The 22,347-nt window shown below is 42.1% G+C and overlaps 1 protein-coding gene across 4 annotated transcripts in view; it reads right to left on the bottom strand.

Annotated features, from left to right (window-relative positions):
* Positions 1–929: 929 nt before the first annotated feature.
* Positions 930–22,347, bottom strand: part of LOC105690694 (monocarboxylate transporter 12-like) — a 116,219-nt gene continuing 94,801 nt past the window's right edge. For 3 of the 4 annotated variants that reach the window (XM_048657627.1, XM_048657629.1, XM_048657628.1), the window contains 7 exons: positions 6,059–6,244; positions 3,984–4,131; positions 2,968–3,244; positions 2,493–2,736; positions 2,259–2,396; positions 1,744–2,022; positions 930–1,666 (listed from right to left, as the gene is read on the bottom strand). In XM_048657627.1, coding sequence (XP_048513584.1) covers positions 1,287–1,666; positions 1,744–2,022; positions 2,259–2,396; positions 2,493–2,736; positions 2,968–3,244; positions 3,984–4,131; positions 6,059–6,244 — 1,652 coding nt within the window. In that variant the 3' untranslated portion in view covers positions 930–1,286. Of the gene's footprint in view, positions 1,667–1,743; positions 2,023–2,258; positions 2,397–2,492; positions 2,737–2,967; positions 3,245–3,983; positions 4,132–6,058; positions 6,245–20,319; positions 20,493–21,082; positions 21,728–22,347 lie in introns of those variants that run through there. The other variant, XM_048657630.1, reaches the window with a different exon arrangement.

The raw sequence follows: 22,347 nt of genomic DNA, 5'->3' as shown, positions 1-22,347 counted from the left end.
ATTTCGACCCATGCGTTGACCGCGACCTGTTTCAACATAATCTCACGATATACCTAGTTGTATATAACATTACGCGGGGTTCGTCGGTACAAGTTATTATCTAATTATGCATACTCGTAATTATACCTGTACTAATTTTTTTCAATTGGTTTTTTCTTTCTTTTCTTTCCGTTCTTTTCTATCGAGTATATTACGCACACATTGTCAAATTAATGTTACTATTAATTGATATTATTATAATTTATATAGTGTATTGCGACGCATATAATATATTGATTATCTATAATAATTAACATTACATATTTCTATTTTATACCTATGCGTATGTAATATTATATTAAAATATATGTGGTAAAACGCATAATTCAATTGCTGTATAATAAATCCCTTCGCGTTACCGTCATACGTTATAGTATATTCGACTTTTTTTTTCTTCATTTATTCCATGCCAAAAGAATTATATCAAATACGTAATTTTCTAATTGCAAGTATGTATGTATATTGTATATTTTAACATAGTATACAATATATACTTCCTATTTATAGACAGTAGGTTAAACATTGATAGTATTTAATTATTACAAGAGAAGAAAGTACATGGGAAAACAAAGAAACAATAATATAAATAACAACAACAACGAATAGGATTATGTATCTCAATAAGATTAGTAAATACAATACATATATTACGTATAAATTAAAAGGTTGTATCCTTAATCTAATCAGACTAGTCCGAAATTGAAAGTTTATATTTTATACCATTTCATTAATCAAAATCTTTTCTTCTCTTTTTTTTTTTGTTGTTAATTTTTCTTTCCCTTCTCTTGAATCCTCCTCCTTTTTTTTTCTTTAACATTATATGAGAAATTTATATTAAGCAAATCACAAAATTTCGTTTTTATTATCCCAGTCTCTTGAAACGTGATGGAGCAGCTGTTGGTTTTTTTTTTTTTTTTTTTAATTCTTCCGTCGATATTACTATTAATATATTATTGTGCATAAGAAAATATATCGACAATCCGTCTCACCCTCTCACGGTCTAAAAACTACTTTTCGTCAATAATATTAAACTTCTATTACTACGCGTTATCATTAATTTAAAATTATTTCTATAGCTACCGAAATCTAATCAACTATTTATTGACATTACATGCGACAATTTATCGAAACATTGCAGGGGAACGTTGCAGCTGGTATTTTTTTATTATTTTTTTTTGTATGTCCACAGTCATGGATAATTCGATCGCTTCTTTCTCTTCCAAAGATCATTTAAATCTAACCGGCTATTACGTACTGGCTTCGTCGATGACGGTGATCACTCGATTATTCGGAGGCGCGGTCATCAGTCGCCATTTTGGCTTGACCTCTTCATCTTCCGGTGGACCTTGGCTGGCTCCACCTTGACTTCCGGGCGCTTGTCCCTTCGACCTCGCCAATGACCATCTTCGTCCTTTCCGGTCGAGGATTATCGGCATCTCGGCTATCAAGTTGTTCTCGAATTCGGAGAGCATCAAATAGTTTTCGACCTTGTTACAAGAAGTTATGCAGTCGCCGATGTAGTCGAGATCGTCCAATAAGTTGTCGGGGAGATCCATGTCCGCTATACCCTCCTCGGATATACAAGTTAACTCTGGTTTTTCACCGGCCAGAGTCTCCGCGATTTCACCTACGCGACGAGAAAGAATATAGAATTTTTTCGTGGGGTTTCTCTTCGTTGAAAATTAGTCGGGCAATAATTCTCACCTGGCGCAGGTGCGAGCTCGGCACCGAGCATGAGAGCAGCAGCGGCGGCTCCGGCCGCGACACCTTCGTTCTCCGGTTCTTGAGTGAAGGATAATCTTCTCCTTTGCGGGCAATTATCCGACACGCAAAGGTGCCGGGTACCGTTAGCTCTCGTGTGTTTGTGCCTCGACAAACTTCTACGGTGGAGATCGATGAAGAATAACGTAAAGCTGCCCACCAAAACGCAGGTAGAACTGAAGTAATATCCAGCTTTGCCTCCGCAACCGACGTTTATGTAACCTGGTCCATGAAATGATTAATCGAAGGTTTTTTTTTTTTTTTTCTAAGCCACAGAATGACGAGACCTCGTTAATCACCGTTACGTCCATCGTCCCTTTCAAAATTCGACAGTTATTGGCTACGAGGACTACGCAGCGTGTGAATCGAGATGCGTCGATTTTAAGGATATCCGGACACACGCGAATTGAACTCAGAATCGAGCCGAAAATAATTACACCCTACGGTTTTCGACTCACCTGATATAGGAACTCCGATCGCAATCGGTATAGCTTGCGAGCATTGAACGAATCCCCAAGTCCTGGCGAAATTTCTAGCCCTTACCCTCTCGTAGGTGTACATTTTCAAGCTATAGTGATAACCGCCGCAGAATATACCTGGACAATGTTGAAGGGATCATTTTTTTTTTTTTTTTTTTTTCTGCGTTTTCAGTTCGGTCGTTATTTAACTTTTTGTACGGACGAATTAATTACCATAGATCCACGTGAACATTACGTAGCCGTGGTAATTTCCGTGTACGGCGGTAAGAGCGAGGATGCATAATCCGCACATGAAAACTGCAGCCTGAGTCAAGTACTGCCGAGCTATTCTGCATTCGACGCTGTGATGAACGACTAGAAGTCCGAATGCAACGCAGCCCAAAGTCCAAGCGAGTCCAAGGTAAGTCTGAAGAAGAACAACCGTGTCTCCGAGACCTTCTTCTTCGGCCTGATGCGCCTGCGTTACAGAATGTGAAAGTAAGATAATAGAAGCGAATGAAAAATGAAAAAGAGAAAAGAAAGAAAAAAAAAAGAACTCAAGCGTAACGCACGTAATATAAGTGTGTGGATGAAATTCCATCTGATCTATTTTATCGTCAAAGGTCAGAGAGGTGAAAGTTATGCCGAATGTGGTACGGTAGGGTAGGTGAATAGAGAGAGAGAGAGAGAGAAAAAAATCATGACTCACCAGATAAAATATTGGGGTGTTAATGCCAAAAGCAGATATTCCGGTCGAGACGAGGAGTATCCTGACCGTTTTACTCTTCAGGGTACTGAAGTCGAAGAATGGCGGCCTGTCGTCGACCTTGTTTTTGTCCTTGATCTTGCGCTTCTGATTTTTAAGGTGTAAAATGGCCCGTCTTTGAGGGTGATAAAGTGACGCACTTCGATAAAATGTGCCGAGTATAAAAGTGAGGAACACGACACCGGTCACCGCTTGCAGTCCCAGTCGCCATCCAATTTTGCTGCAGACGAAACGAGAAGAACAAATCATACGTGGGTGGGGGAGTCGAAACTGTCGGTGACAAGAATAAGATGATAAAATAATGAGAATTTTTTCATCCCATGTATCGGAATTCGTGGATGTCGGCAGTTATACCGTCGCGTTTTCTGTTCGCCGGGACTTTTCTTAGCATACGGACGGTACCGAGGCCAATAAACGGCGGCATTCTTCACTGTTCACCATGTCTCACAGCACGCCCCCATAACTCAACTGGAATCTAGCAATTCGAAGCGTCCGTTGACGTTAACGATGGTGAATTAACTTGATCTCTTGTCAGATCTCCGCCTACAGGGAATCGCCATTTGCTCGATTCTCGAGTACCGCGAAGGAATGAAAAAGTGACCCTGACATATTTTCTCTGTTTTTTTTTTTTTTTTTTTTTTTTCGCGAATCGTAGCTTTTTTTTATAATCGCCCGAGGTTCGTACCGTCGTCCGTATCGTACCCCCCGCAGAGATGATACGCCGCTACGCACGCGAAGGAAAAAAAAGCTCAAAACCGTCCAAACGGCGAGCGGACGGATTTCTACAACTCCCGTATATTCATCCTTCGGACCGAAACACGATGGCGAAACGTCCGAGGTCTTCGTTACCCGTCAGATGCGATCGATCAAGCGAGATGAAATTTAGTGACATTAACTTTTTTGCCTCAGCTCTTCGTGAGCAGGTTACGCAACGAAATCGAATAACGATCGCGATGTACCTTATAGCTCCTTTAATGAACGCTGACATCACGGCGATTCCAAGACCACTTCCAGAGACTATGAATATCTCGACGAATTCCCTTCTCCTCTTGAAGTATTGCGCTACCATCAGCGTACTGCAATCCCTCGTCATTCCCACACCTATGCCTGAAACAAATAAGATCAAATTGTCGGACGCGTAATCCTTTTTTCGGACGCGTCCAAAATCGTCAGGACAGCGTCACTTCTAGTTTAAACTCCGTGAAAAGTTTAAACTCCGGGGGATAGAAGACTCGTGACCTTTCGATCACGTACGACTTGTTTTATTGGAAAATGAGATGCTCCGCGGTATGCGAAAAATTCATGTCCAAGTAATTCGTTTTCTGCCCTCTAGCTTTTCATCTCCACTCTCTGAAACATCGGCCGTCCCCGTAACGCGGAGAGTGTGCAGGGGTTACGCGGCGGTCGGGATGACTGGACTTGCCAACCGAAAGGATTGATGGGGCGAAGAATTTCCATCAGAATGAACGCCGGTTCAAAGATCATCCTACACTCCCGTCCTCCGCGTAGGAATCGCTGTGTACCACTCGACCGTCCTATCGTTCCTACGCACGATGCTGCCTGTACAGGATCATATCGGTATTCGATAATTCGGCCTCCGGCCAATTCGAGATACGCGGACCAGAATGCCGGTCACGCCAAATACCGGAACGAGTTGCCAGTCACCCCGACCGAAATTTCTAACGTAACTTAAATCGTTATAACGCATTTTCACGAACATCGACTACCGCGCGATGGTATCGATAATGCGCTAGTTTTGCGCTTCGCGTAGTTTCCCTTTAGATTTTCAACCCGATTTGGCGAACGCGTCGCGATATTTGCCGTCTAGACAGGCCGATGAATGATCATCCGATATCCCGATGAAATTGTGCGTGAATCTGGTATACCGTACTGTGGACATTACCAGTTCAAACACGATCGTATATTGGCTATTTATTAGTGTGCCGAACCCGGGTGGCAAATACTACCAAATGCAACGATGATCGGTAAATTTGATTACACCGCCGGCAAAGCTCTCGCTCAGCATCAGCGATATTCCGTTTGTACGCGTCTACGGGGTGGCTCGTTACAAAGAACCCGAACAGAACCCGAATCCCGTGCGACCGGGCCAATCATTTTTCAACCCCTATTCGTCAGACTCGTGTTTCTTGCGGACGGAGAGGAGCTTTTCGACAAATTTAATGCGCCAATGAAAGCTTTCTTCTCCCGGTTTCAACGCGACGAATTGTCACCTCGATTTTTTCGGAGCTTTGATTTTTTATCCACGTTTTTCGGGGTACCCGGTAGAGGTGCCACGTCGGAATGTTTACGACTCTCGAGAACCTGGAGCAGGGTTTAAAGATACCATAAAAGTACACGAACCAGATACACCCTATCGGGATGTAAGAGAATTTATCCGATCCTTTTGAACGCAGTAAAAACAAGAAACAAGGAACAAAAAAAAGAAAAAGAAAAACAGTCGTAAAGGAAAGAAAAATTTGCTAGTATCGCGAGGTGGGAGGGAAGTAAAAGATAGAAGAAGTCGAATTCGCGGAGTTTGATTGATTTATTAGTCGTGGCCCGGCGGAGAACTTCCGAGGAGCAACTTTATCGGATGTATTTCCGTTGACGACGTGATATCCAGCAAAGATTGAGGGAAAAGCGAGACGGACGAAGAAAGGGACGCGAGATGCGAGGTGGTGGGACGATGCCAGAGAATCGAGTAGCTAATTGGCTAAAGTGCCTCGAATAGAAAGACAAATAGGGGATTAGAACCGAAGGGTGGTTTTCCCGAAAATAGGGTATGATTTAGACCAGACGAAATTCGTGTCCTCCGCAATGATTATATCGAATACGGAACGTACGTTATACCGAAAAAAAAAAAAAATAAAACAGGAAGTAACGCTCCAGAGTTGACGGAGAAATTTCAGATTCAAAATTATTCGAATAATTCGGAGTAATTTTTTCGCCCACACCAGCGGGGTGAGTCGAGCGATTTGGCGGAAGATGCGCTACTTTTAAAAAATACTCAGTCGTTAAATTCTCATCCACTTACCTACGACGGTACCATAGCTGAAGAAAAGTTGATGAAACTGCGAAGCAAACGACGTGAAAAGGCAGCCCAGGGCTGTCACTAGACCGCCGAGCACCGCCGTCACTCTGGTACTTTTTCTTCGGCAGAAAGCTATTGTTACCGGTGACACGAGGAGCGCTACCCCCGTAGACATCGCACCGAGCCATCCTGAAATAAAAACGAAAGAATATCCGTCAAGGACCTGCAGCGCGAAACTTTTCCTCACTCCACATTGCATGAAATTTAGAAGTGAACGAGAAAAAAAAAAAAAAACCCTGAAATTGCATCATCCGTACAGCCAAGGAAAAGTGTTCGAGGTCCTCACAGATCCTGGGAAATTTTCCTCCCTTTCTATTTCGCGCATTATAATAATAGGCGGAGCGGTGTTATTTGAACAGTTTGATCCAAGTCGGCTTAATTGAGATATAAAAATCTTTCGTTGGAGTGGCGAAGAAAAACAGTCCATCAATCAGAGTATGGCGGGTAGAAGTGATCCGCAGTGTAGAGATAGGCGACCCTGAAGAAGACTGGGAAAACTAACTTGTCGGAAAGGTGTGTATGTGGGTATATAAGTTACACGGACGCGATATATACGTATATGATACATGTGTACGTAGAGCTCTTTGGCAGCTTTTACTTCACCAAAGAATAACCAGAGGAATATATAGTTCGACGACGGCTGGCTTAGAGCGCTTTTCTTCTTTTTCTATCATTTTCATCTCTTTTTTTTCATTCTCTTTCTCACTTACCGAGCTCTAGGCCATTCACGACGCGATTTCGGTCGAGAATCCCGATGGAAAAAAAAAAAACTAAATAGAACTCGCGCGGGACAATCGAGTGATGAATTGGATAAGAAATTACCCTTAACACTGGCGGGGGAAAAAAAAACAACGATGTCACTTCGCGAGGAAGGTACGCTACAAAAGAACCTTCCTTCGACAACGTTTCTGAAACCCTTTTTTTCTCTCCTCGCCATCCTCCCGTTTTATTTTTCACACATTTCGATTAACTTTGATTATAGCCCTGCGCGCGCGCGCGGATCAAACTGCCATTACGTCAAGGGGTTGAAGGCAATTTATTATTTCACGGGTATGAGAAAATAAAATTCCCTCCTATCCTCCGTTGCAGTCGAATTTTCCGTCGTTACGGAAAATTCATAAAACGAACGAAAATTGAACGAAATTTAAATGCGGCGTATTTTCTTTTTTTTTTCTCGTCGATACCGATCACCGAGGAACGGTGTAGTACCATTCGTTGGGAGAAGGCGCGTTCGTTGAGTTTAATTACCGGTTCCACGACCCAAATTAAATTCTCTCTATCGCCGTGATTATTGGCCGGTTAGCAGTTTGCACGCCCATCGCACGCCCCCGGGACCTAATAACTTGCGGGCAATGAACGAAAAGCTGCCCAGTTCTGTCACATAAATTCCAGAGCCGCGGACTCGACTATTATAAATGCCGGGAGCCACTCGCACGGACAAACTAACATAACTCAAACCCGGTACCGATGTCGCCATTTTTATACACGCCCGGCGACGAGAAGTAAAGTACAATCGTTCAACGAAGCGGTCCCCCCGGTTTCGGTATCTCCGAAATTTCCGGGGCACGAAAAAAGTTGAAGAAAATTCAACGAGGAGCGCGAATTTTTTTCGGATCCGGGCTCTGTCATGCGTGGACTCCAATTACCTGTTAGCTGGGAAATTTTCGACACGTTAAAATTGCTCATTAGCATAGAAACGTATCAGAGTTATTTTTCGCGTCTCGAGGGTGGAGCGAAATAAAACTTACATAAAGTATACAGAGTGGGTACATACATATAAATTAGTTTTTCCGGCGACCGGTGCAGGGTAGGCCGTTTCCGGTGACACAAAAGTCTCCGCTCTTTTTTTTTTCTTCGTCATTCTTATTCGCCCCCTTTTCCTCATTTGGTTCGTTTTTTTTTTTTTTCTTTTTTTTTTTATTAGTAATTTTCCTTATGCAAAGTTTCGTTTCGTTTCGTCGTCGGGAATGGCGAAAAATTTCGAGAGAAATACCCGCGAGGTTGCACACGATGTACCGCCCTAGGAGAACCTCTTCGTTTGTTTTACGACGTCTGGACTCTCGCCCGACCAACCCCCAACGCGATAGCTGCTGCTGCTGCTGCACACTTCCTGCAGGAAGTTTCCGTCTACGACTGATTTGAATAAATCTTTGTTGAACTTGTCAAATGCGGCATACCGATTATTTGCGGGGAGATTCTGTACACTGCGACGATTCAGATACATTACCGAATTGTATTTTCTTTTCCTTTTTTTTTTGGTACGAAACTTAAGAAAATTGAAACGAGAAACGTCGGGTCCACAGGCTACGATTACTGAACCCCAAGTATTGCGAACGTACAGCGTACAGAGATAAAAATGTTGGAGGGTGTTTCCCAAGATGGATTCGATACGCGATACACCTGAATGAATAAAAAAAAATAATTAGGCGTTCCAGGTGCTGATTGGATTTACAATAAATCGCTCGGTATTACTTTCACCTTTGCTATTGGTCGAATTACGAAAAGGAAACGCCCTTTAATCTTCAGGTGCTTGGAATTGGATTAATTTGTCGACGAAATGCTCATGTTGGTCTGATTTTTTCGGCCCTCTCGCACGTTAGAATGGGCAAAAATCGCGGACTGCAAACGCGAAGGAACACGACGATCTAATCGATCGACCGATAAAAACTGGATCGATAATCCTCCAAACTCGGACGATCCCAGTCGGCATTCCACCTGTGCTTTTTTCCCAACCAGTTCGCACTTTACATCGTAATTTTACACCGTCGCTTAACCGGAGGTGCGTGTATATTTTTTTAAAGGAAGGAAAAGGATACCGAACAGCAGCGGCAATCAAGTAATAAATGTACGCGGGTACGGTTTGAAGTTGCCGATTTCACCGGCGTACCTGCAGCAGGTATATTACGGAGGCCCTCAAGGCTCGAAGGGCGTATAAAACCTTTCGAAACGAAGCGATAAAAATGGAATGGAGTGGAGTGAAAAAAAGAGAAAGAACAAGAATGGGGAAAATAAGATTGAAAAGAGATTGAAATAAATACAGAAATAAATCGACGCTGTGGGCATACGTAGCGCGACGTTGGTCGGGAGTCGATATTGGAAATATTCATGGAATATCAAACTGCTTCCGTTGATCAGCCATTACAAGATATTTTTTCTGCTGCATTATAATGTGTAATATGTATATTATACGGTGTATCGATCTCACGTATATATATCTTATGTACAACTCCGCCACGATCGTGACGTACATAAGCTATGTACCCTGTACGTGTATATATACGAATTGGTTTATTATTCACTTAGGTATAATACGTGTATACCTATATTCGTAACAGGTCGCTCGCGGTATAATCCCATTACTGAAACACTTTATTATAAAGTACCCATATATATGCTCTATATATCCTGCAGTTCAGCGCCTCGGGGTGAGGGTTATTTTAATATATTATTCACCTCGAATTACTTTTCGCTGAGAACATAATACGCCGAAGCCCGCGCACCCTGATTTTTCTTATTTTATTTCACTCGATTTTTATTTCTCCCGAAGCACCGTTTTCGCACAATTTCAAACCCACGCGCGAACGAGTCGAGGAAAGACAAAAAAAAAAGGAAGAGGAAGAGGAAACCGGAGGATCGAGAGGAAACAGTGGGAGAAAATTTCTGGAGATGAGAGAATGCGTTCGTTTTTGAGTCCGCGTGAGCCGAGGACGCCGGGCTCTGAATTTTTCCAATTTCATCGGTCGACGGCAGCTGTCTTCCGTTAATCCTGCGATCTTTTTCATTCGTTCGGATAACGCCGAGAGGTTTGTTATCCCATTTGGAACGACCAACACATCCAGAGCTGCTTTCTTTCTTTTTGATACTTTGATCCCTCCGCAACGGTGGACACGGGACGGAACCGAGACCGACGATTTCCTGCCCATTTCTTATTGCTTATAAACATCTAGGCGATATTTATTTTCTCCCATCTATTTCCGTCTTTCAAAAATCACTGGATACGAGAAAGCTCACGATTCTGATCCGCGATAGACACGATCGTAAAAAAGAACACGGATCATTTCGACTGCGGAGCAACAAAAATTCGCTCTAACAAATGTCGAGTGAATTATTTCGCGAAATTTCAAACCTTCGCGATCCGACATGAGATCAAACGACCAGGGATACAATTTTTTTTTCACAGCCTCCGTCTGGCGAAGAATAAATTATCGGACATTTTTACGTCTCATAATTTACCGTGTCGATTATCACCTCACCGCAGATGTAACGTAGATCGAAATGATTCGAATAATCTCTTCTTCTTTTTTTTTTTTTTTTTTTTTCCACTGTAAAGGAAAATAACCAAGGCTCCAAAAATGTCGCACGAAATAGAAAGATGGGAAAAAAAATCGCTGTACAATTGAGCTCGTCGCACGTTTCCGGCTAGGGCGTTGGGCGCGATTGATCGAAGAATATCAGGAAACGGTTCATCACGCGACGTAAATGGTTCGGCGAATGGATTGGTGTCTAGTGTAGTGTGATGTGACGGGATGGGATGGTCCACGTCGTGGCCCAATACTCGGGCGCGATAAGGGCGTCAAGGGGCCCCCCGTAATTCGGATAAATTAAGCGAACACCAAAATCGTAAATCAGATTGTAAATCCCATTATATTACTCGCGTTACCTCATACGTAATAAAATTCGACTCGGTCGCGATATAACTTGTTTTTCTGCGATCCAGATGCGAAAAGAAAGAAAAAAAAAAACTAAATGCAGAAAAAAATCATGTTTCTATTTATTTTATTTCAATCTTATCGCGTTATATTTTGTGTCGTCCGCGGATTTGTCGATAGTAAAACCGCCCCTTTGTGCCGCTCTCCAGGGGTGAGGGAACGAGGGAGAAAAGTCGACGCGGAAGGGGATGAAAATCCTGGGAAAAGAGAGGTGTACGGTGTACAAGAGAGAAGTGCGACGAAAGCGAAAGTAAACGCGTTACGGCGAACGACTCTTGCGAAGTCAACAACCCCGGACAACCCGAGTTACATTTTCAACAGCGAAAGTACAATCCAAAGTCGAGCTTACTATTTAGTTTTATTGGTCCGTTTATTTTCTCTCGGGTAAAACGATCATTCGATTCCGAGGGAACGAAAGAAAAAAGTACACTTCACTTTTCAGGGATGATTAAGGGCTGGAAAAATGTGACGAGAGATGACGGAACACGATTCGAGGATAGGCTCTCGATTTCCCGCTAACTACCGACGGTTCCGCATAAATGTGACCTCGTCTCACTCTCCTTTCCAATGCGGTATAACGATGACGTCTCATTGTCGGTGGGCAGCACAATGGGCCTAATGTAACGAATTTAAAAAATCCGCGGCTAACGTACAAAGCGTACATTCATTTTTTCTTCTTCCTCATTCTCATTCCATTTTTTGTTCTTCTTCCCTCACTCCCTTCTTCGGTAATATTTTCACCCGCCAAAAGCGCGTATAACTTCAAGTGATTTATATCCTTTTCACTTCCTTTTATTCTCTTCACCTTATATTTCCGTCCGCGCGCGAGGACTTACATATCGCAACTATACATATAATGTATACGTATGTATTATTTCATGCGCCTACCCATGTACTCCGTTTTTCTGTTGGAAATGATAACAGTCACGCGGTTGTCTACGACACTTGGGAAAATTACGGGCTTCGTCGTCTGATCTTTCGGTGTTCCGTCATCTCTGCTGTCCAAGATGCTCTCAAGTTTTATGACATCACAAGGGCTGCTTTATATATTACAACTATGATAATCGATCCGAAACTCATCGAAGAGATTCGAGAGTAAAAATGCTACTTTCGTCGCTTATTTTTTTCGCTGCAGGAGTTCAAAATTTTTTTTTGCAACATCCGATCGAGTCCAGTTCTCGTTTTTCAACGCGCCGCATACCGATCGAAAATAACCGTGCGGCATTCAAATTAGAGTCCGTTCCATCTAGACGGTAAGAATTAAAGATATCCTATTTCAACTTTGTGGAGGTTTTGCCCCGAGGGTTGAATGGGAGGACCGGAGCCTCTTTGTATCGTACACGATATCCAGTCGTACGGACACGCGTGTGCGTATAGGACAGAGAGCTTTATCTTTAACTCAAATATTTTAGCCCGAGGGGATAATATTTTCGTTATAGAAACATGACGTGATTTCTAATTTGGTAGATGGGGCACATGTACAATACGTATAACGTGGAAACGGATCACTTTGGCCGTGAATATATATATATATATACGGACAGTTTTTATGAAGTCGTCAAGTTCGTGACTAATTTTTTTTTCAACAGCTTGACCGCAGCTCCGCCGTCCGCGGATCGAGCTTTATTTCTGAATTTCATTTCCGTTTGCATTTCGGATTCAGACGATATACGGAGATGCGTGTCCACGAACGCGTAGGAAGACACCCGTAGCCGTATACGGACCGCTGCAGGAGCTGTAACGACTTTATAATTCGTAGTTTATCGCCAGGAAGAGATACATTAGCCCATATTATACATCGGATCCGATATAATTCGAGAGGAACGAACGCGAAGAGGATACACGGTGCTCTTCCCCTCGTCGTTCCTTCTTATTTCTCGTGCGTTAAAAAAAAAAAAAAAAAGACCCAGAGAATTTAATCCAAGGACGTCGCGTGTTTGTCAAGACCCTTGAATCATTCGCAACCCTTTGATGTGGTGTAATTTACGTACGCGTGATCAATTGTTAACCAAGTAAATGTTGTTCTATCATTCTAGTTTCACACGCTTCGATGAAAAGCCAGAGCAACTTCTTCGTTTCAAGGTGACTTCGTTGTCGAAATTTTTTTCTAAAACTTGTCTATAAATTTTCGGTGGCAAATTACGACCGACACACGATCATCGCGTCGAGTTAATTGATAGGGAGGGCTGATATTCGCTCCTATTTTTTGCCTCCTTTTGTTACTCAATGTAGAAAATCAAGCGTAGCATCCGAGCGGGCATAATATCTGAAAAAGTTAATCTCGCCGAGACGAATGTCGCTGCTTTGTAGAGTCAGCACTTCGGAGGGTGCAGAGCTAATACGCCGCAGTTATAGGTACCCTCTTCCGAAAAAGACTCCCCATAACTATGTCCGTAGAGATAGGAAAAAAAAATTGGGGATGAAAAATACAGGGCGCGATATACACAATCGGAGCGATGCTGCTGGATCATATCATCGACGCGAGGTGAATCGAGAGTGTATAAATGAGAAAAAGGATCGTAAAGAATCGAAAAAATTGGACGGAATAAAAAACCAATCTCTCGAAACGCGTAATTATCGGACACCACCCATCGGTAGAAAAAAACATCTCGATCCGACCACACCGAAAATTACATCGAGAAAGTACTCGCATGTATCATACACGCTTTTCCCTTTACCTTCGGTCTTATTTTTCACATTTTTTTTTCTTCCCACGTTCTTGGATCATCTTCGTAACTGTGTTTTTTTTCCTTTTTTTGTTTTTTTTGAGAGAGAGAGTCTAACCGCGAAGAAAAACGTAATGATTACATATCATAACGTCTATATTTATTTCTCATTTCACGAAGGCTGGTCGATGGTCATTAATCCTCGGCATAATTTGTTGAAACACGCGAGAAAGTATACACGGTAACTATTCTTTGTATTGACAGTCAGCAGGTGCCACTTAACTATACGCGCTGGATGGACGAAAAATGAATGAAAAAAGGTCGCCGTTATTTATAGAACGTCAAAAAAAAAGAAAAAAGAGGCACCGTACTTGTACGACGTGTAAAATTTTTAATCAAAATTTGTGGACCATGTTGCCGGTACCGTATCGAATTGTGGACGCAAACTGAATCGGAGATGGTAAAAAAAAAAAGAAGAACTTGAAAAACTCGTAAAGTCGGCGATCGCTGTGTGTATGGGGAATCAAGTTGCCAGTTCGGTTGTCGAGTTATAAGTACACGCGTATTTTATACGCGGGGCAACTCGATCCCCCTGCATATAATAAAAACTAACTATGACCATCTATACGGTACGTACATAGGTATCTATATCCTGCAGCTAGTTCTCCTGGTAAAGTTTTCGAAGGAGTAGACGAGGGTCGCGGGCTACGATGTCGTTCAGAGGCAGGGAAAAGGGCGAGACGAGACATCGTCGATCGCAACCCCAGTTTATAACTGGCGTCCGGGTCGACGACCAGAGGTAGTAACGGTTTTATCAACGAATTTCACCCCCTGACGATTCGGGTGTTTAAAAAAAAAAAAAAAAAAAAAGAGAGGAAAGGAATTCGCGAAGATCAAAAGCGGATAATAAAAACTATCGATTCGTTCGCGACGCTCAAGCTGAGCTTTACACGTCGCGATCTTGTTCCGGAAACCATTGGAATTTAAAATGTATCGAAAGTATATGATAAGATGTGCGTTTGCTTTTTCCGCCCCATTCATTTTTTTCCACTTTTTGTTCTGCTCTGTCGTTAACGGAGATAAAAATTGGCGGAATTGATAGTTATTCGCCGCGGATAGAAACGATAAAAAAGGGGTAATCGAGGCCCTTTTTTTTTTTTTCACGCACCACGTGGAGCCGAGCCGTTTCGTGCGATTTGAATTTATCGGATTAGGAATTGATGGCGAAAGTTTCGTTCATATTCTCACCCCGTATTTGGAACCCCTGAGGATATCTCGCTCTCTGCGCGGTATACACGGTTCGCTTGCCTTCGACCAATAACTGAAAACGGAATTAGTTATCTCTCTACATATAGATTTACCCAAGGCTGTTACTTTTTTTTGTTTTTGACTTTGCGTGTTTCCTCCGGAATTTTCTCTCAAGAGATATTCAACCCTCACGGCTTCGAGTAACAACCCGACAACTTCCGGTTTTACGAACAATTCTTAATCCACACTCTTTCCTCTTTTCAATTCCTACGGGTTTTCAAGAGCTGCGTAATTATATTCTTTTGTACGAAATTTATGCGGAATATTATGAAACGGAGGAACGAAAGAAGGGGATGAAAATTCAGGAACGAGTCATTGAACTTGTTCCTCCGCTCCGTCCCTCGATATACTTCGACTTTTTCTACTTCGTTTTTCCCTCTGGAAATTTTATTTTTTCCATCATTTTTATCGTCTCGTGTCAACCGGAACGATGTTTATCTCGCAGTTTCAATTTCCTAACTTTTTAAGTTATAAACTTCCCGCCCAAGCTTCTTTGTTTATGACTGCAGGGTCTACGAAGGGGTAGTCGGGTATACAGATATAGTCATGGTGTAGCCGAGGTATTATGGGTAGCCCGCCACTATCTCTATGGAATTCCATTATTTTGTCAGTCAGCCCGGAGTGGAAATCCTGTTGTCGGAAAAAGTTAAGTTCTCCAACGGTATCGCCGCGGCGTTGGTATAGATTCTCGTTTATTTTATGGATTTTAAAGAATTCTTAAAGTTTTCCTGAATTCTCTATTAATCAACTTATAGGTATATACCCAGAGTAACATTCTAAAAACTTTCGTAACTTCCATTAACGTCCTCTGATCTGTCGGCGACTCCACGCGTTTTATACGTCCACATTTCCTTGATATCCTCTTTTCGGAATATCGTAAAAGAACTTGTCGTCTCTCACTCTACCTCGAACTTTCCGATCGGACGAGGTTATCATTTTTTCTTTTTCTTTTGGTTTCGTAGAACGTAAAATTTGAAATTTCAAGACAACTTCCGATTTTGTCATACGATTCTCCACGGTAAAACTATCTGAAAATTTGTTTTTCTGTGAATGGCCAATTTTTCGATCTTTGGCGCTAAAGAATTGAGATATCTCCGTGAGAAAAAATTCATAGCTCAATTTGACCAAAAGACTCGTGTTCCTGAGGTCAAAATACATAAGAAAAGTGCCGTACGATCAATTTTTAAAAATAAAAATTTTTGGCCAAAATTTGAGATTTTTCCAAGGGGTACCCCTTACGATTTTCTCGTAGAGATTCTTATTTCGAAATTGCCTATCGACACTGTCAGCGAGACCGAGTGGGGCGGACGTGGATTACCATCGACGAAGTTGTGGCTCCAGAACTTTGCCGAACATCATGATATTTACACCGAAACGAGGGTTCGCCGTGAACTCCTATTGGTCGATACACCGTACGTATCCTCGCAAACGGATAATATCCCAGCTCGAACGGATAATATCCCGAGCGGTTTGTTGTGAGACGTCACCTCTGCTCAGCCCTGAAGGTGACGCCTCAAAACAAACCGCGCGCCCGTGGCTACCTGACTCCAGCCAAGCTTGGGTTTGCTGTTAAATCGAGAAATTCGTTCGAATATTTCGCTCCACACATAAATGCGATGGAGCAAAGTGGGTCTACGACTAGAACCACTCGATGTGTCTTATAATTTTTCTGCTCCCAACAGCGAATAATTGATGATTACTCGATCGATTGCACGAGTAGATAGACGATTTTGGCTTTCAGATTTGGATTCCTGCGCTGATTATACGTGAGATTACTCTCGAAGAACCAAAAAAAAAATGCAATTTTTAAGCAAAAATTAAATCATTTTTTTAATTGGGTTTAATATGATTTTCTTACGTATTTTGACCTCAGGAATTCAATTCACAAGTTCAATCGATCTATCTATAAAATTGATCGAGCTCATCGTTCTGAAAAAATAGAATTCTCCACGTGATTTCGCGAAAAACATCTTTTTCGAATAAAAAAATGTTGTCCTAGGGGAATTCACGCGGGTAAAGTGTCCCAATTCAACCCTCTTCGTTTCAATAATTAGTTCCAGACACACACAATTTGCTCCTGTCTCATTTCCCCACAGGTTTGGTCTTTGACTCCAAGTAATATTATCTCGTTTTCCGCTACCAGCTACACTACAGCGCAGCAAAGTAGAAATTCCTGTCCGCAGCAGCTAGAGACGTCTGCGCCAGGAAATGTTTCGACAAAGTTAATTCTTCCGCTGTTCTTCTCCTTCTCTCCTCCTCGTATACGCTGCAGCGGGGAAGTTACAAATGCTTCCTTGCGCTTTCTGCCACGGTGGAATAATTGTCCGGCAAGAGTCGCACGTTATGCAGTCGATGGAAAAAAGACGTTCGACGTTTTGGGCCTTCATATTATTACCGAAACGTGTGTAGCTGGTTTTCACATGGGACAGTTATGTCAGGCAATCAACGCTAATTTAACCAGCGGGACTCCCTCGAATGGAGTTAGTAATCTGCTACAAAACTGCATTCGCCCTGAAAAATATCTTGGAATTTTGCTAATTGAAAATTCATATTCTCCAAAAAAGAGGTCTGAAAAAATCCACAACTCTTATTTGAGTGACAAAAAATTAACGGAACAATTATACATCGATCCTTTCAAAAAGAGCAAGGAAAAATCCTTGGTCGAATTGCCGTGGAATGCCTCCTACGTTCGCTAGTACATCGTGTGGATCCTAAATACCCGCACTTACAAATTGGTTGCCTAACGAGACGAGAGTAACTATTACTGGTCTTCGACTCAAGACTTTGAACAGTGTACCTTACGTACCTAGTCCAACGTACTTTTCTCGAATAATGTAATCTCCTTCCTTTTTCTCCAACTTTCTAAGCTCTGGAGCTTTTGAAAATAAAAGAAAAAAAAAAAAAACTTTCACTCGCAGAAGCAGCTCCGATCGACAAAATTGCATGAATTGAAATGGGACACCGTGCGTAGATTTGTAATAAATATCGTTGGCTGGATTTTGATCAATTACGAAAGGCAGAGTTTATATCATAGGTTATGTAAATAGCTCGAAAATCTAATTAAACAGTTATAAAGGGGAGTGGGCCACGACAGGCCCCCGGGGCAGAACGAATAATTCTTCTCGCCTGAATTGCACCTGAAAAAGAAGAATCCTCCGTATTGCCCCAGGGGTCTATTCTGCCCCAATCTCATCTGCGTTATAAGAGAAACAAAAAAAAAACAAAAAAAGAATCCGACAAATTAATTACCAGATGTATATAATAATATATTAACGATCGTTACATAAATCAGGGTATTCTGATCGGGCTCAATTATCGTTGTTTGGAAAATTTTATCTATACGATTTTTTTTACTCCAGTTCAGATGTGGTCATGCCGAGATAATTATCTTTGCTCTTTTTTTTTTATTGTCTCGAACGAAAGTTAATCGCTTTTTCAAGAAGCCGCGAGATTCCAGATCCCGGTCGTTGTATAATTTCGGGAATCCGCGTAGAGACGAACGTCGATGGATTCGATTTTTTGAACAGCGATCGCGTCAAAAAATAATATACAGGGTGAGTTTCGTCTCGAACGGAGTGATTGACGGACGCTCGTATTTTTCGTCGGACCGGCACCCTGCTTTTCAACAGTTTTTCCTACCTTTCTCATTTCTTATGGTAGCCGCTCGCGCGTTGAATAGACGAGAGAGTAGAATTACGGTCCTCGTTTTATCGGAGTTCCCGGTGACTCTCGCCTTGGTACAACGCAGCTGGTAAAAAGTATTTCGCGATATTCGATATCCCGCGGTACGGAGGGACCTGTATAACGTAACGGGGTACATAAATGTCGGTTGTTTTATTGGCGTATATTCGAGTAATTGACAGAGAGCTGTAATAAGAGGCTCCCTGCAGGATATTTTATTCCCGACATATGCCCCCGTGTATTACACGTCGTATTTATCGCACATGTACAAGCTATACGTAACGTGACGCTGCACGCTGACTCTTCAGCGTCGAACAAACGTATTATACGTGCCTATATAATCCCAATTTATCGCGATATGAGCCGGTTATGCTCGGCGAAACGATAAGATCCAGCTGATTCGCCCCGACGTTTTTTATTCGACCTCACGAATCGCCGTTAGGTACGCCGTTGCACCTCGCGTAAAATAATTCGAAAATTGGGAAAAAATCGGAGCTCACACGTTTTACGAAAATGCCGAATTCGAACGAATTTAATCACCTGGTTTTTGTTCGTTTCGTTTCTTATTTTATCTTTGTTTTTCACGAGAGCTTTTACAATACGGGAAACAAAAGGAATGTGAAATACCCAACTCAACCGCCGTGATCTTTTTTTGTGAGCTTCCGATGCTCGAGTATCAGCTAGCAGCTACTCTCGTCCGGCTTTCCATTTTTTTTAGAATTTAATTTTTCACTTTCGTTACATTATATTTTTACCCCCGGATTAACCGCCGCAAGTTAACTGCCGAGAGATTATAAAACTTCTCCAGAGGGTTGTTCGCAATCGCCTCTGCACCCCGCTATAACATGCCGGATCCCCAGTCGTTTTGATTATACAACGATGAAAGCTCGTGTACTTTGATATATCATCCCCGATCTCCTGTATTTAAAAATTTCACTTCTTCGTTCTCATTTTTTTCCCCTTCTTCGGTGATCCACGTCTCTGGAAAAGCTACAACTTTTACGCGATGGGAGGGGTACGGCGTTCTCAAAAATTCTTCAAAAGAATTTTCGTCGCCCCGTATCTGTGAAAGTTTTCCCCGTGACATTTTCATCCGTGTAGTTTGGAATTTAACGAAGGATCGTAGAAGATTTCGCTGCAGGGTAGATAGGCGCGAACTATGCTCACGTCAAAGCGTCCATTGTTCAACGCGATGATTAAGAATTATACAACGTCGACCAAACTCAGACTGGTAGTGAAATATACATTATCAAGGAGTCATTGTTTTACTCCGATTCGGCGGTGTAATAACGACGCTGGTATAATGACGACGAGACGAAAAAATGAATGAGCAAATAAATGAATAAATAAAAAATTCTACAGGGAGATACCGCGGCTCGTAGCTCGCAGCAATTCAAACATTATATTGTACACCTCGATAAATAACGACCAGGGACTATGAGCGGAGATACGATGACTTATAATTAGGAACACCGTGCGTTGCAGCTTCGGGAAAGTGTTTCCTAGAAGATAACCGGCTACGCTGCTTTCCTAAAGGTACGAACCATAATATATCCGAGAATTAATTACACACGATTACACGCTACAACCCTACACTGAACCCCCACGATTCGTCGATTTCAATACCCTCCTCTTCGGCGGTCCAATGGTTTTTTTCTTCCATCGTTACACCTGTCCGATTAGCCGGAAGAGGTATCCGAGTCGAAGGATCTTGCCGCTCGTACGAAGATTTCTGATTTTATTTCGCGCTGCATGATTTTTTTCAAACAAAAAAGCAGAGCGTTCGTTTTTTTTTTTTTTTCTTTTTCTTTTTTCGCTCTCTTGTTTCACTACAACGTACCTACGTTGATGAGAGGCTGTCGATATTTTCTCATCCCTTCTATCAGCCAGATGCCAGCTGCCCCGTGAATCCCCGCTGCGAGAACGTGCACCAATACTCCCGTAACAACCACCACCCATCCCCAACCACTTTCGGGATAGTAGTGCTGCCTGATGGTGCACTGCGCGATATACCTACAGATTATAGGGGAAACGTGGATGTACATACCAGGATATATTTTTCTTACGTATATTTGTGTACCAAGGTATAGGTACGAATGTACTCGCGCCTCGTCGTTGGTTGACGAGGACGACGGATGCAGAGGGAAATATGTAAAGCCGTATGCGCGACGCTGTGGTAATAAACTTTCCAATTCATTCAATCTCGAGGTTTTTTTTTTAAAAAAAAATAAGAAGAAAAAAAAAAGATAATATCTAAAAGTCTAGAAGAAGTGAATTTTAGAGAGTAAACTACGCAATTTTCACGTGGGGTGGATATTCGAACGCGTCGCTTTTACGATACGGAAAAAATATAAGACGAGAGTAAAAGGAATGAAAATTCTCGTTTACGAAAGCTCGGCCGAATGTTAAATTTATACGAGCTTTTAACCACCTATTTTTCAAGCGAAGGGGATGTTTTTCGAATCTTATTAGACGGTGGCAAGAATTTGAGAAAAATTGAGTTCGAGGGGCCCGCAAAAAAAGCTCAAAGAATCGCTCGGAACCAGTTTACAAAAAAAAAAAATGAGTTCAAAAGAATCGTCGTCGGTTTTATTTTCCTTTACCTTGGATCGTGATTTTCGTAATCGCGTTTACGATCGTCTCTCACGACGCAAACGTCGCCGTCAAATTCTCCCGAGCAAGAAGGTTCGCCTAATTCCCCTGAGGTAGCCAGGCCACTGTCCTCGCAGGGATTCCCTAGCGTCAACCTCCGTTCGGAGAGCATTTCACGTTTCTTTCGAACCACCCCGAATACACCGGGGTTGAAAAATATATTATTCGAAGACGTGTATTTACGTACATCGCGCCATGTTACGTCGTACGTACGATACCCTGTTGATCGTTTCGAGGGGGCTACCGACGAACCACCCTTTAAGTTTCGTCACTTTGCACAATTCTCGTCGGATTCACCCGATTCTCCAACGCCGGCTCGACAAGGGCCGACATTATTTGCTCTTTTTTTTTTTCTCTCTTCTTTCACAATTTTCCCAACCCTCGGTACTCCACACGTATACATGCACATGAATAAAACACACTTCTTCTCGCTACATTTTTTCTTCCATCGGTTATCGAATCAGTTTCTTTTTTTTTTTTTTTCTTTTTTTTTTATTTGACTTTTACTTCACAGTTTTAACCCACGTTTAATAATCTCTTTTTGTTCTCTTTCCTCCCACTCACCCTTGGTTTTTTCATCGAATCAATTCTAAGGAATAAATATTTTCGTCGAACAAACTTTTTCCAAAGTGCCTGGCTTCGAATGGTTTGTAAATCGTCCGATACGTTAATGACGATAATTATGCAAAGGAAGAAGGAAATTCGTTCGAATTTTTTTTAGTTTCTTTATAATTATGATTTGGTTCTTTGCGATCATCTCAATCGAGGTTTTACGCTACCTGTTCATTAAAAATATACTCGAGATTCTCCCGTTAAATTGTTGAGAAGGATTTTTGAACTCCGAAAGTTTTTTAGCAGAGAACTAAAAATAAACGTTAAACGAACGAACGTGATTAACGGCGTAAAAATTTGTAGACCGTCTGTCGTTCAATGTCTTCGGAGTTTGCGAAATCTCTTTGTCGGATTTCGGTGTAAATTGAAGTTTTCCGCGGAGTCGCGTTTGTAGTGTAATAAGTTCGTAATTAATCGTCTTTGCGAACCTGGAGAGACGGTAGTCCTATTTCTGAAGGATTTTCTGAATAAGCGAACTCCGAAGGCGAGTGCTGCCGGTAATTCAAATCAAGTGTCGAGCGTTCGAGTTACGGTTCAAAGGACATCGCGTTCCTGCTAAATAATTTATACATATAACAAGCAGCGTGAGAACCCAGAAGGAGAT

This window comes from Athalia rosae, chromosome 6 (assembly GCF_917208135.1).
Source record: "Athalia rosae chromosome 6, iyAthRosa1.1, whole genome shotgun sequence".
NCBI lineage: Eukaryota > Metazoa > Arthropoda > Insecta > Hymenoptera > Athaliidae > Athalia > Athalia rosae.
The sequence above is the reverse complement of the archived record's forward strand: the minus strand, read 5'-3'. Positions and strand labels throughout refer to the sequence as shown.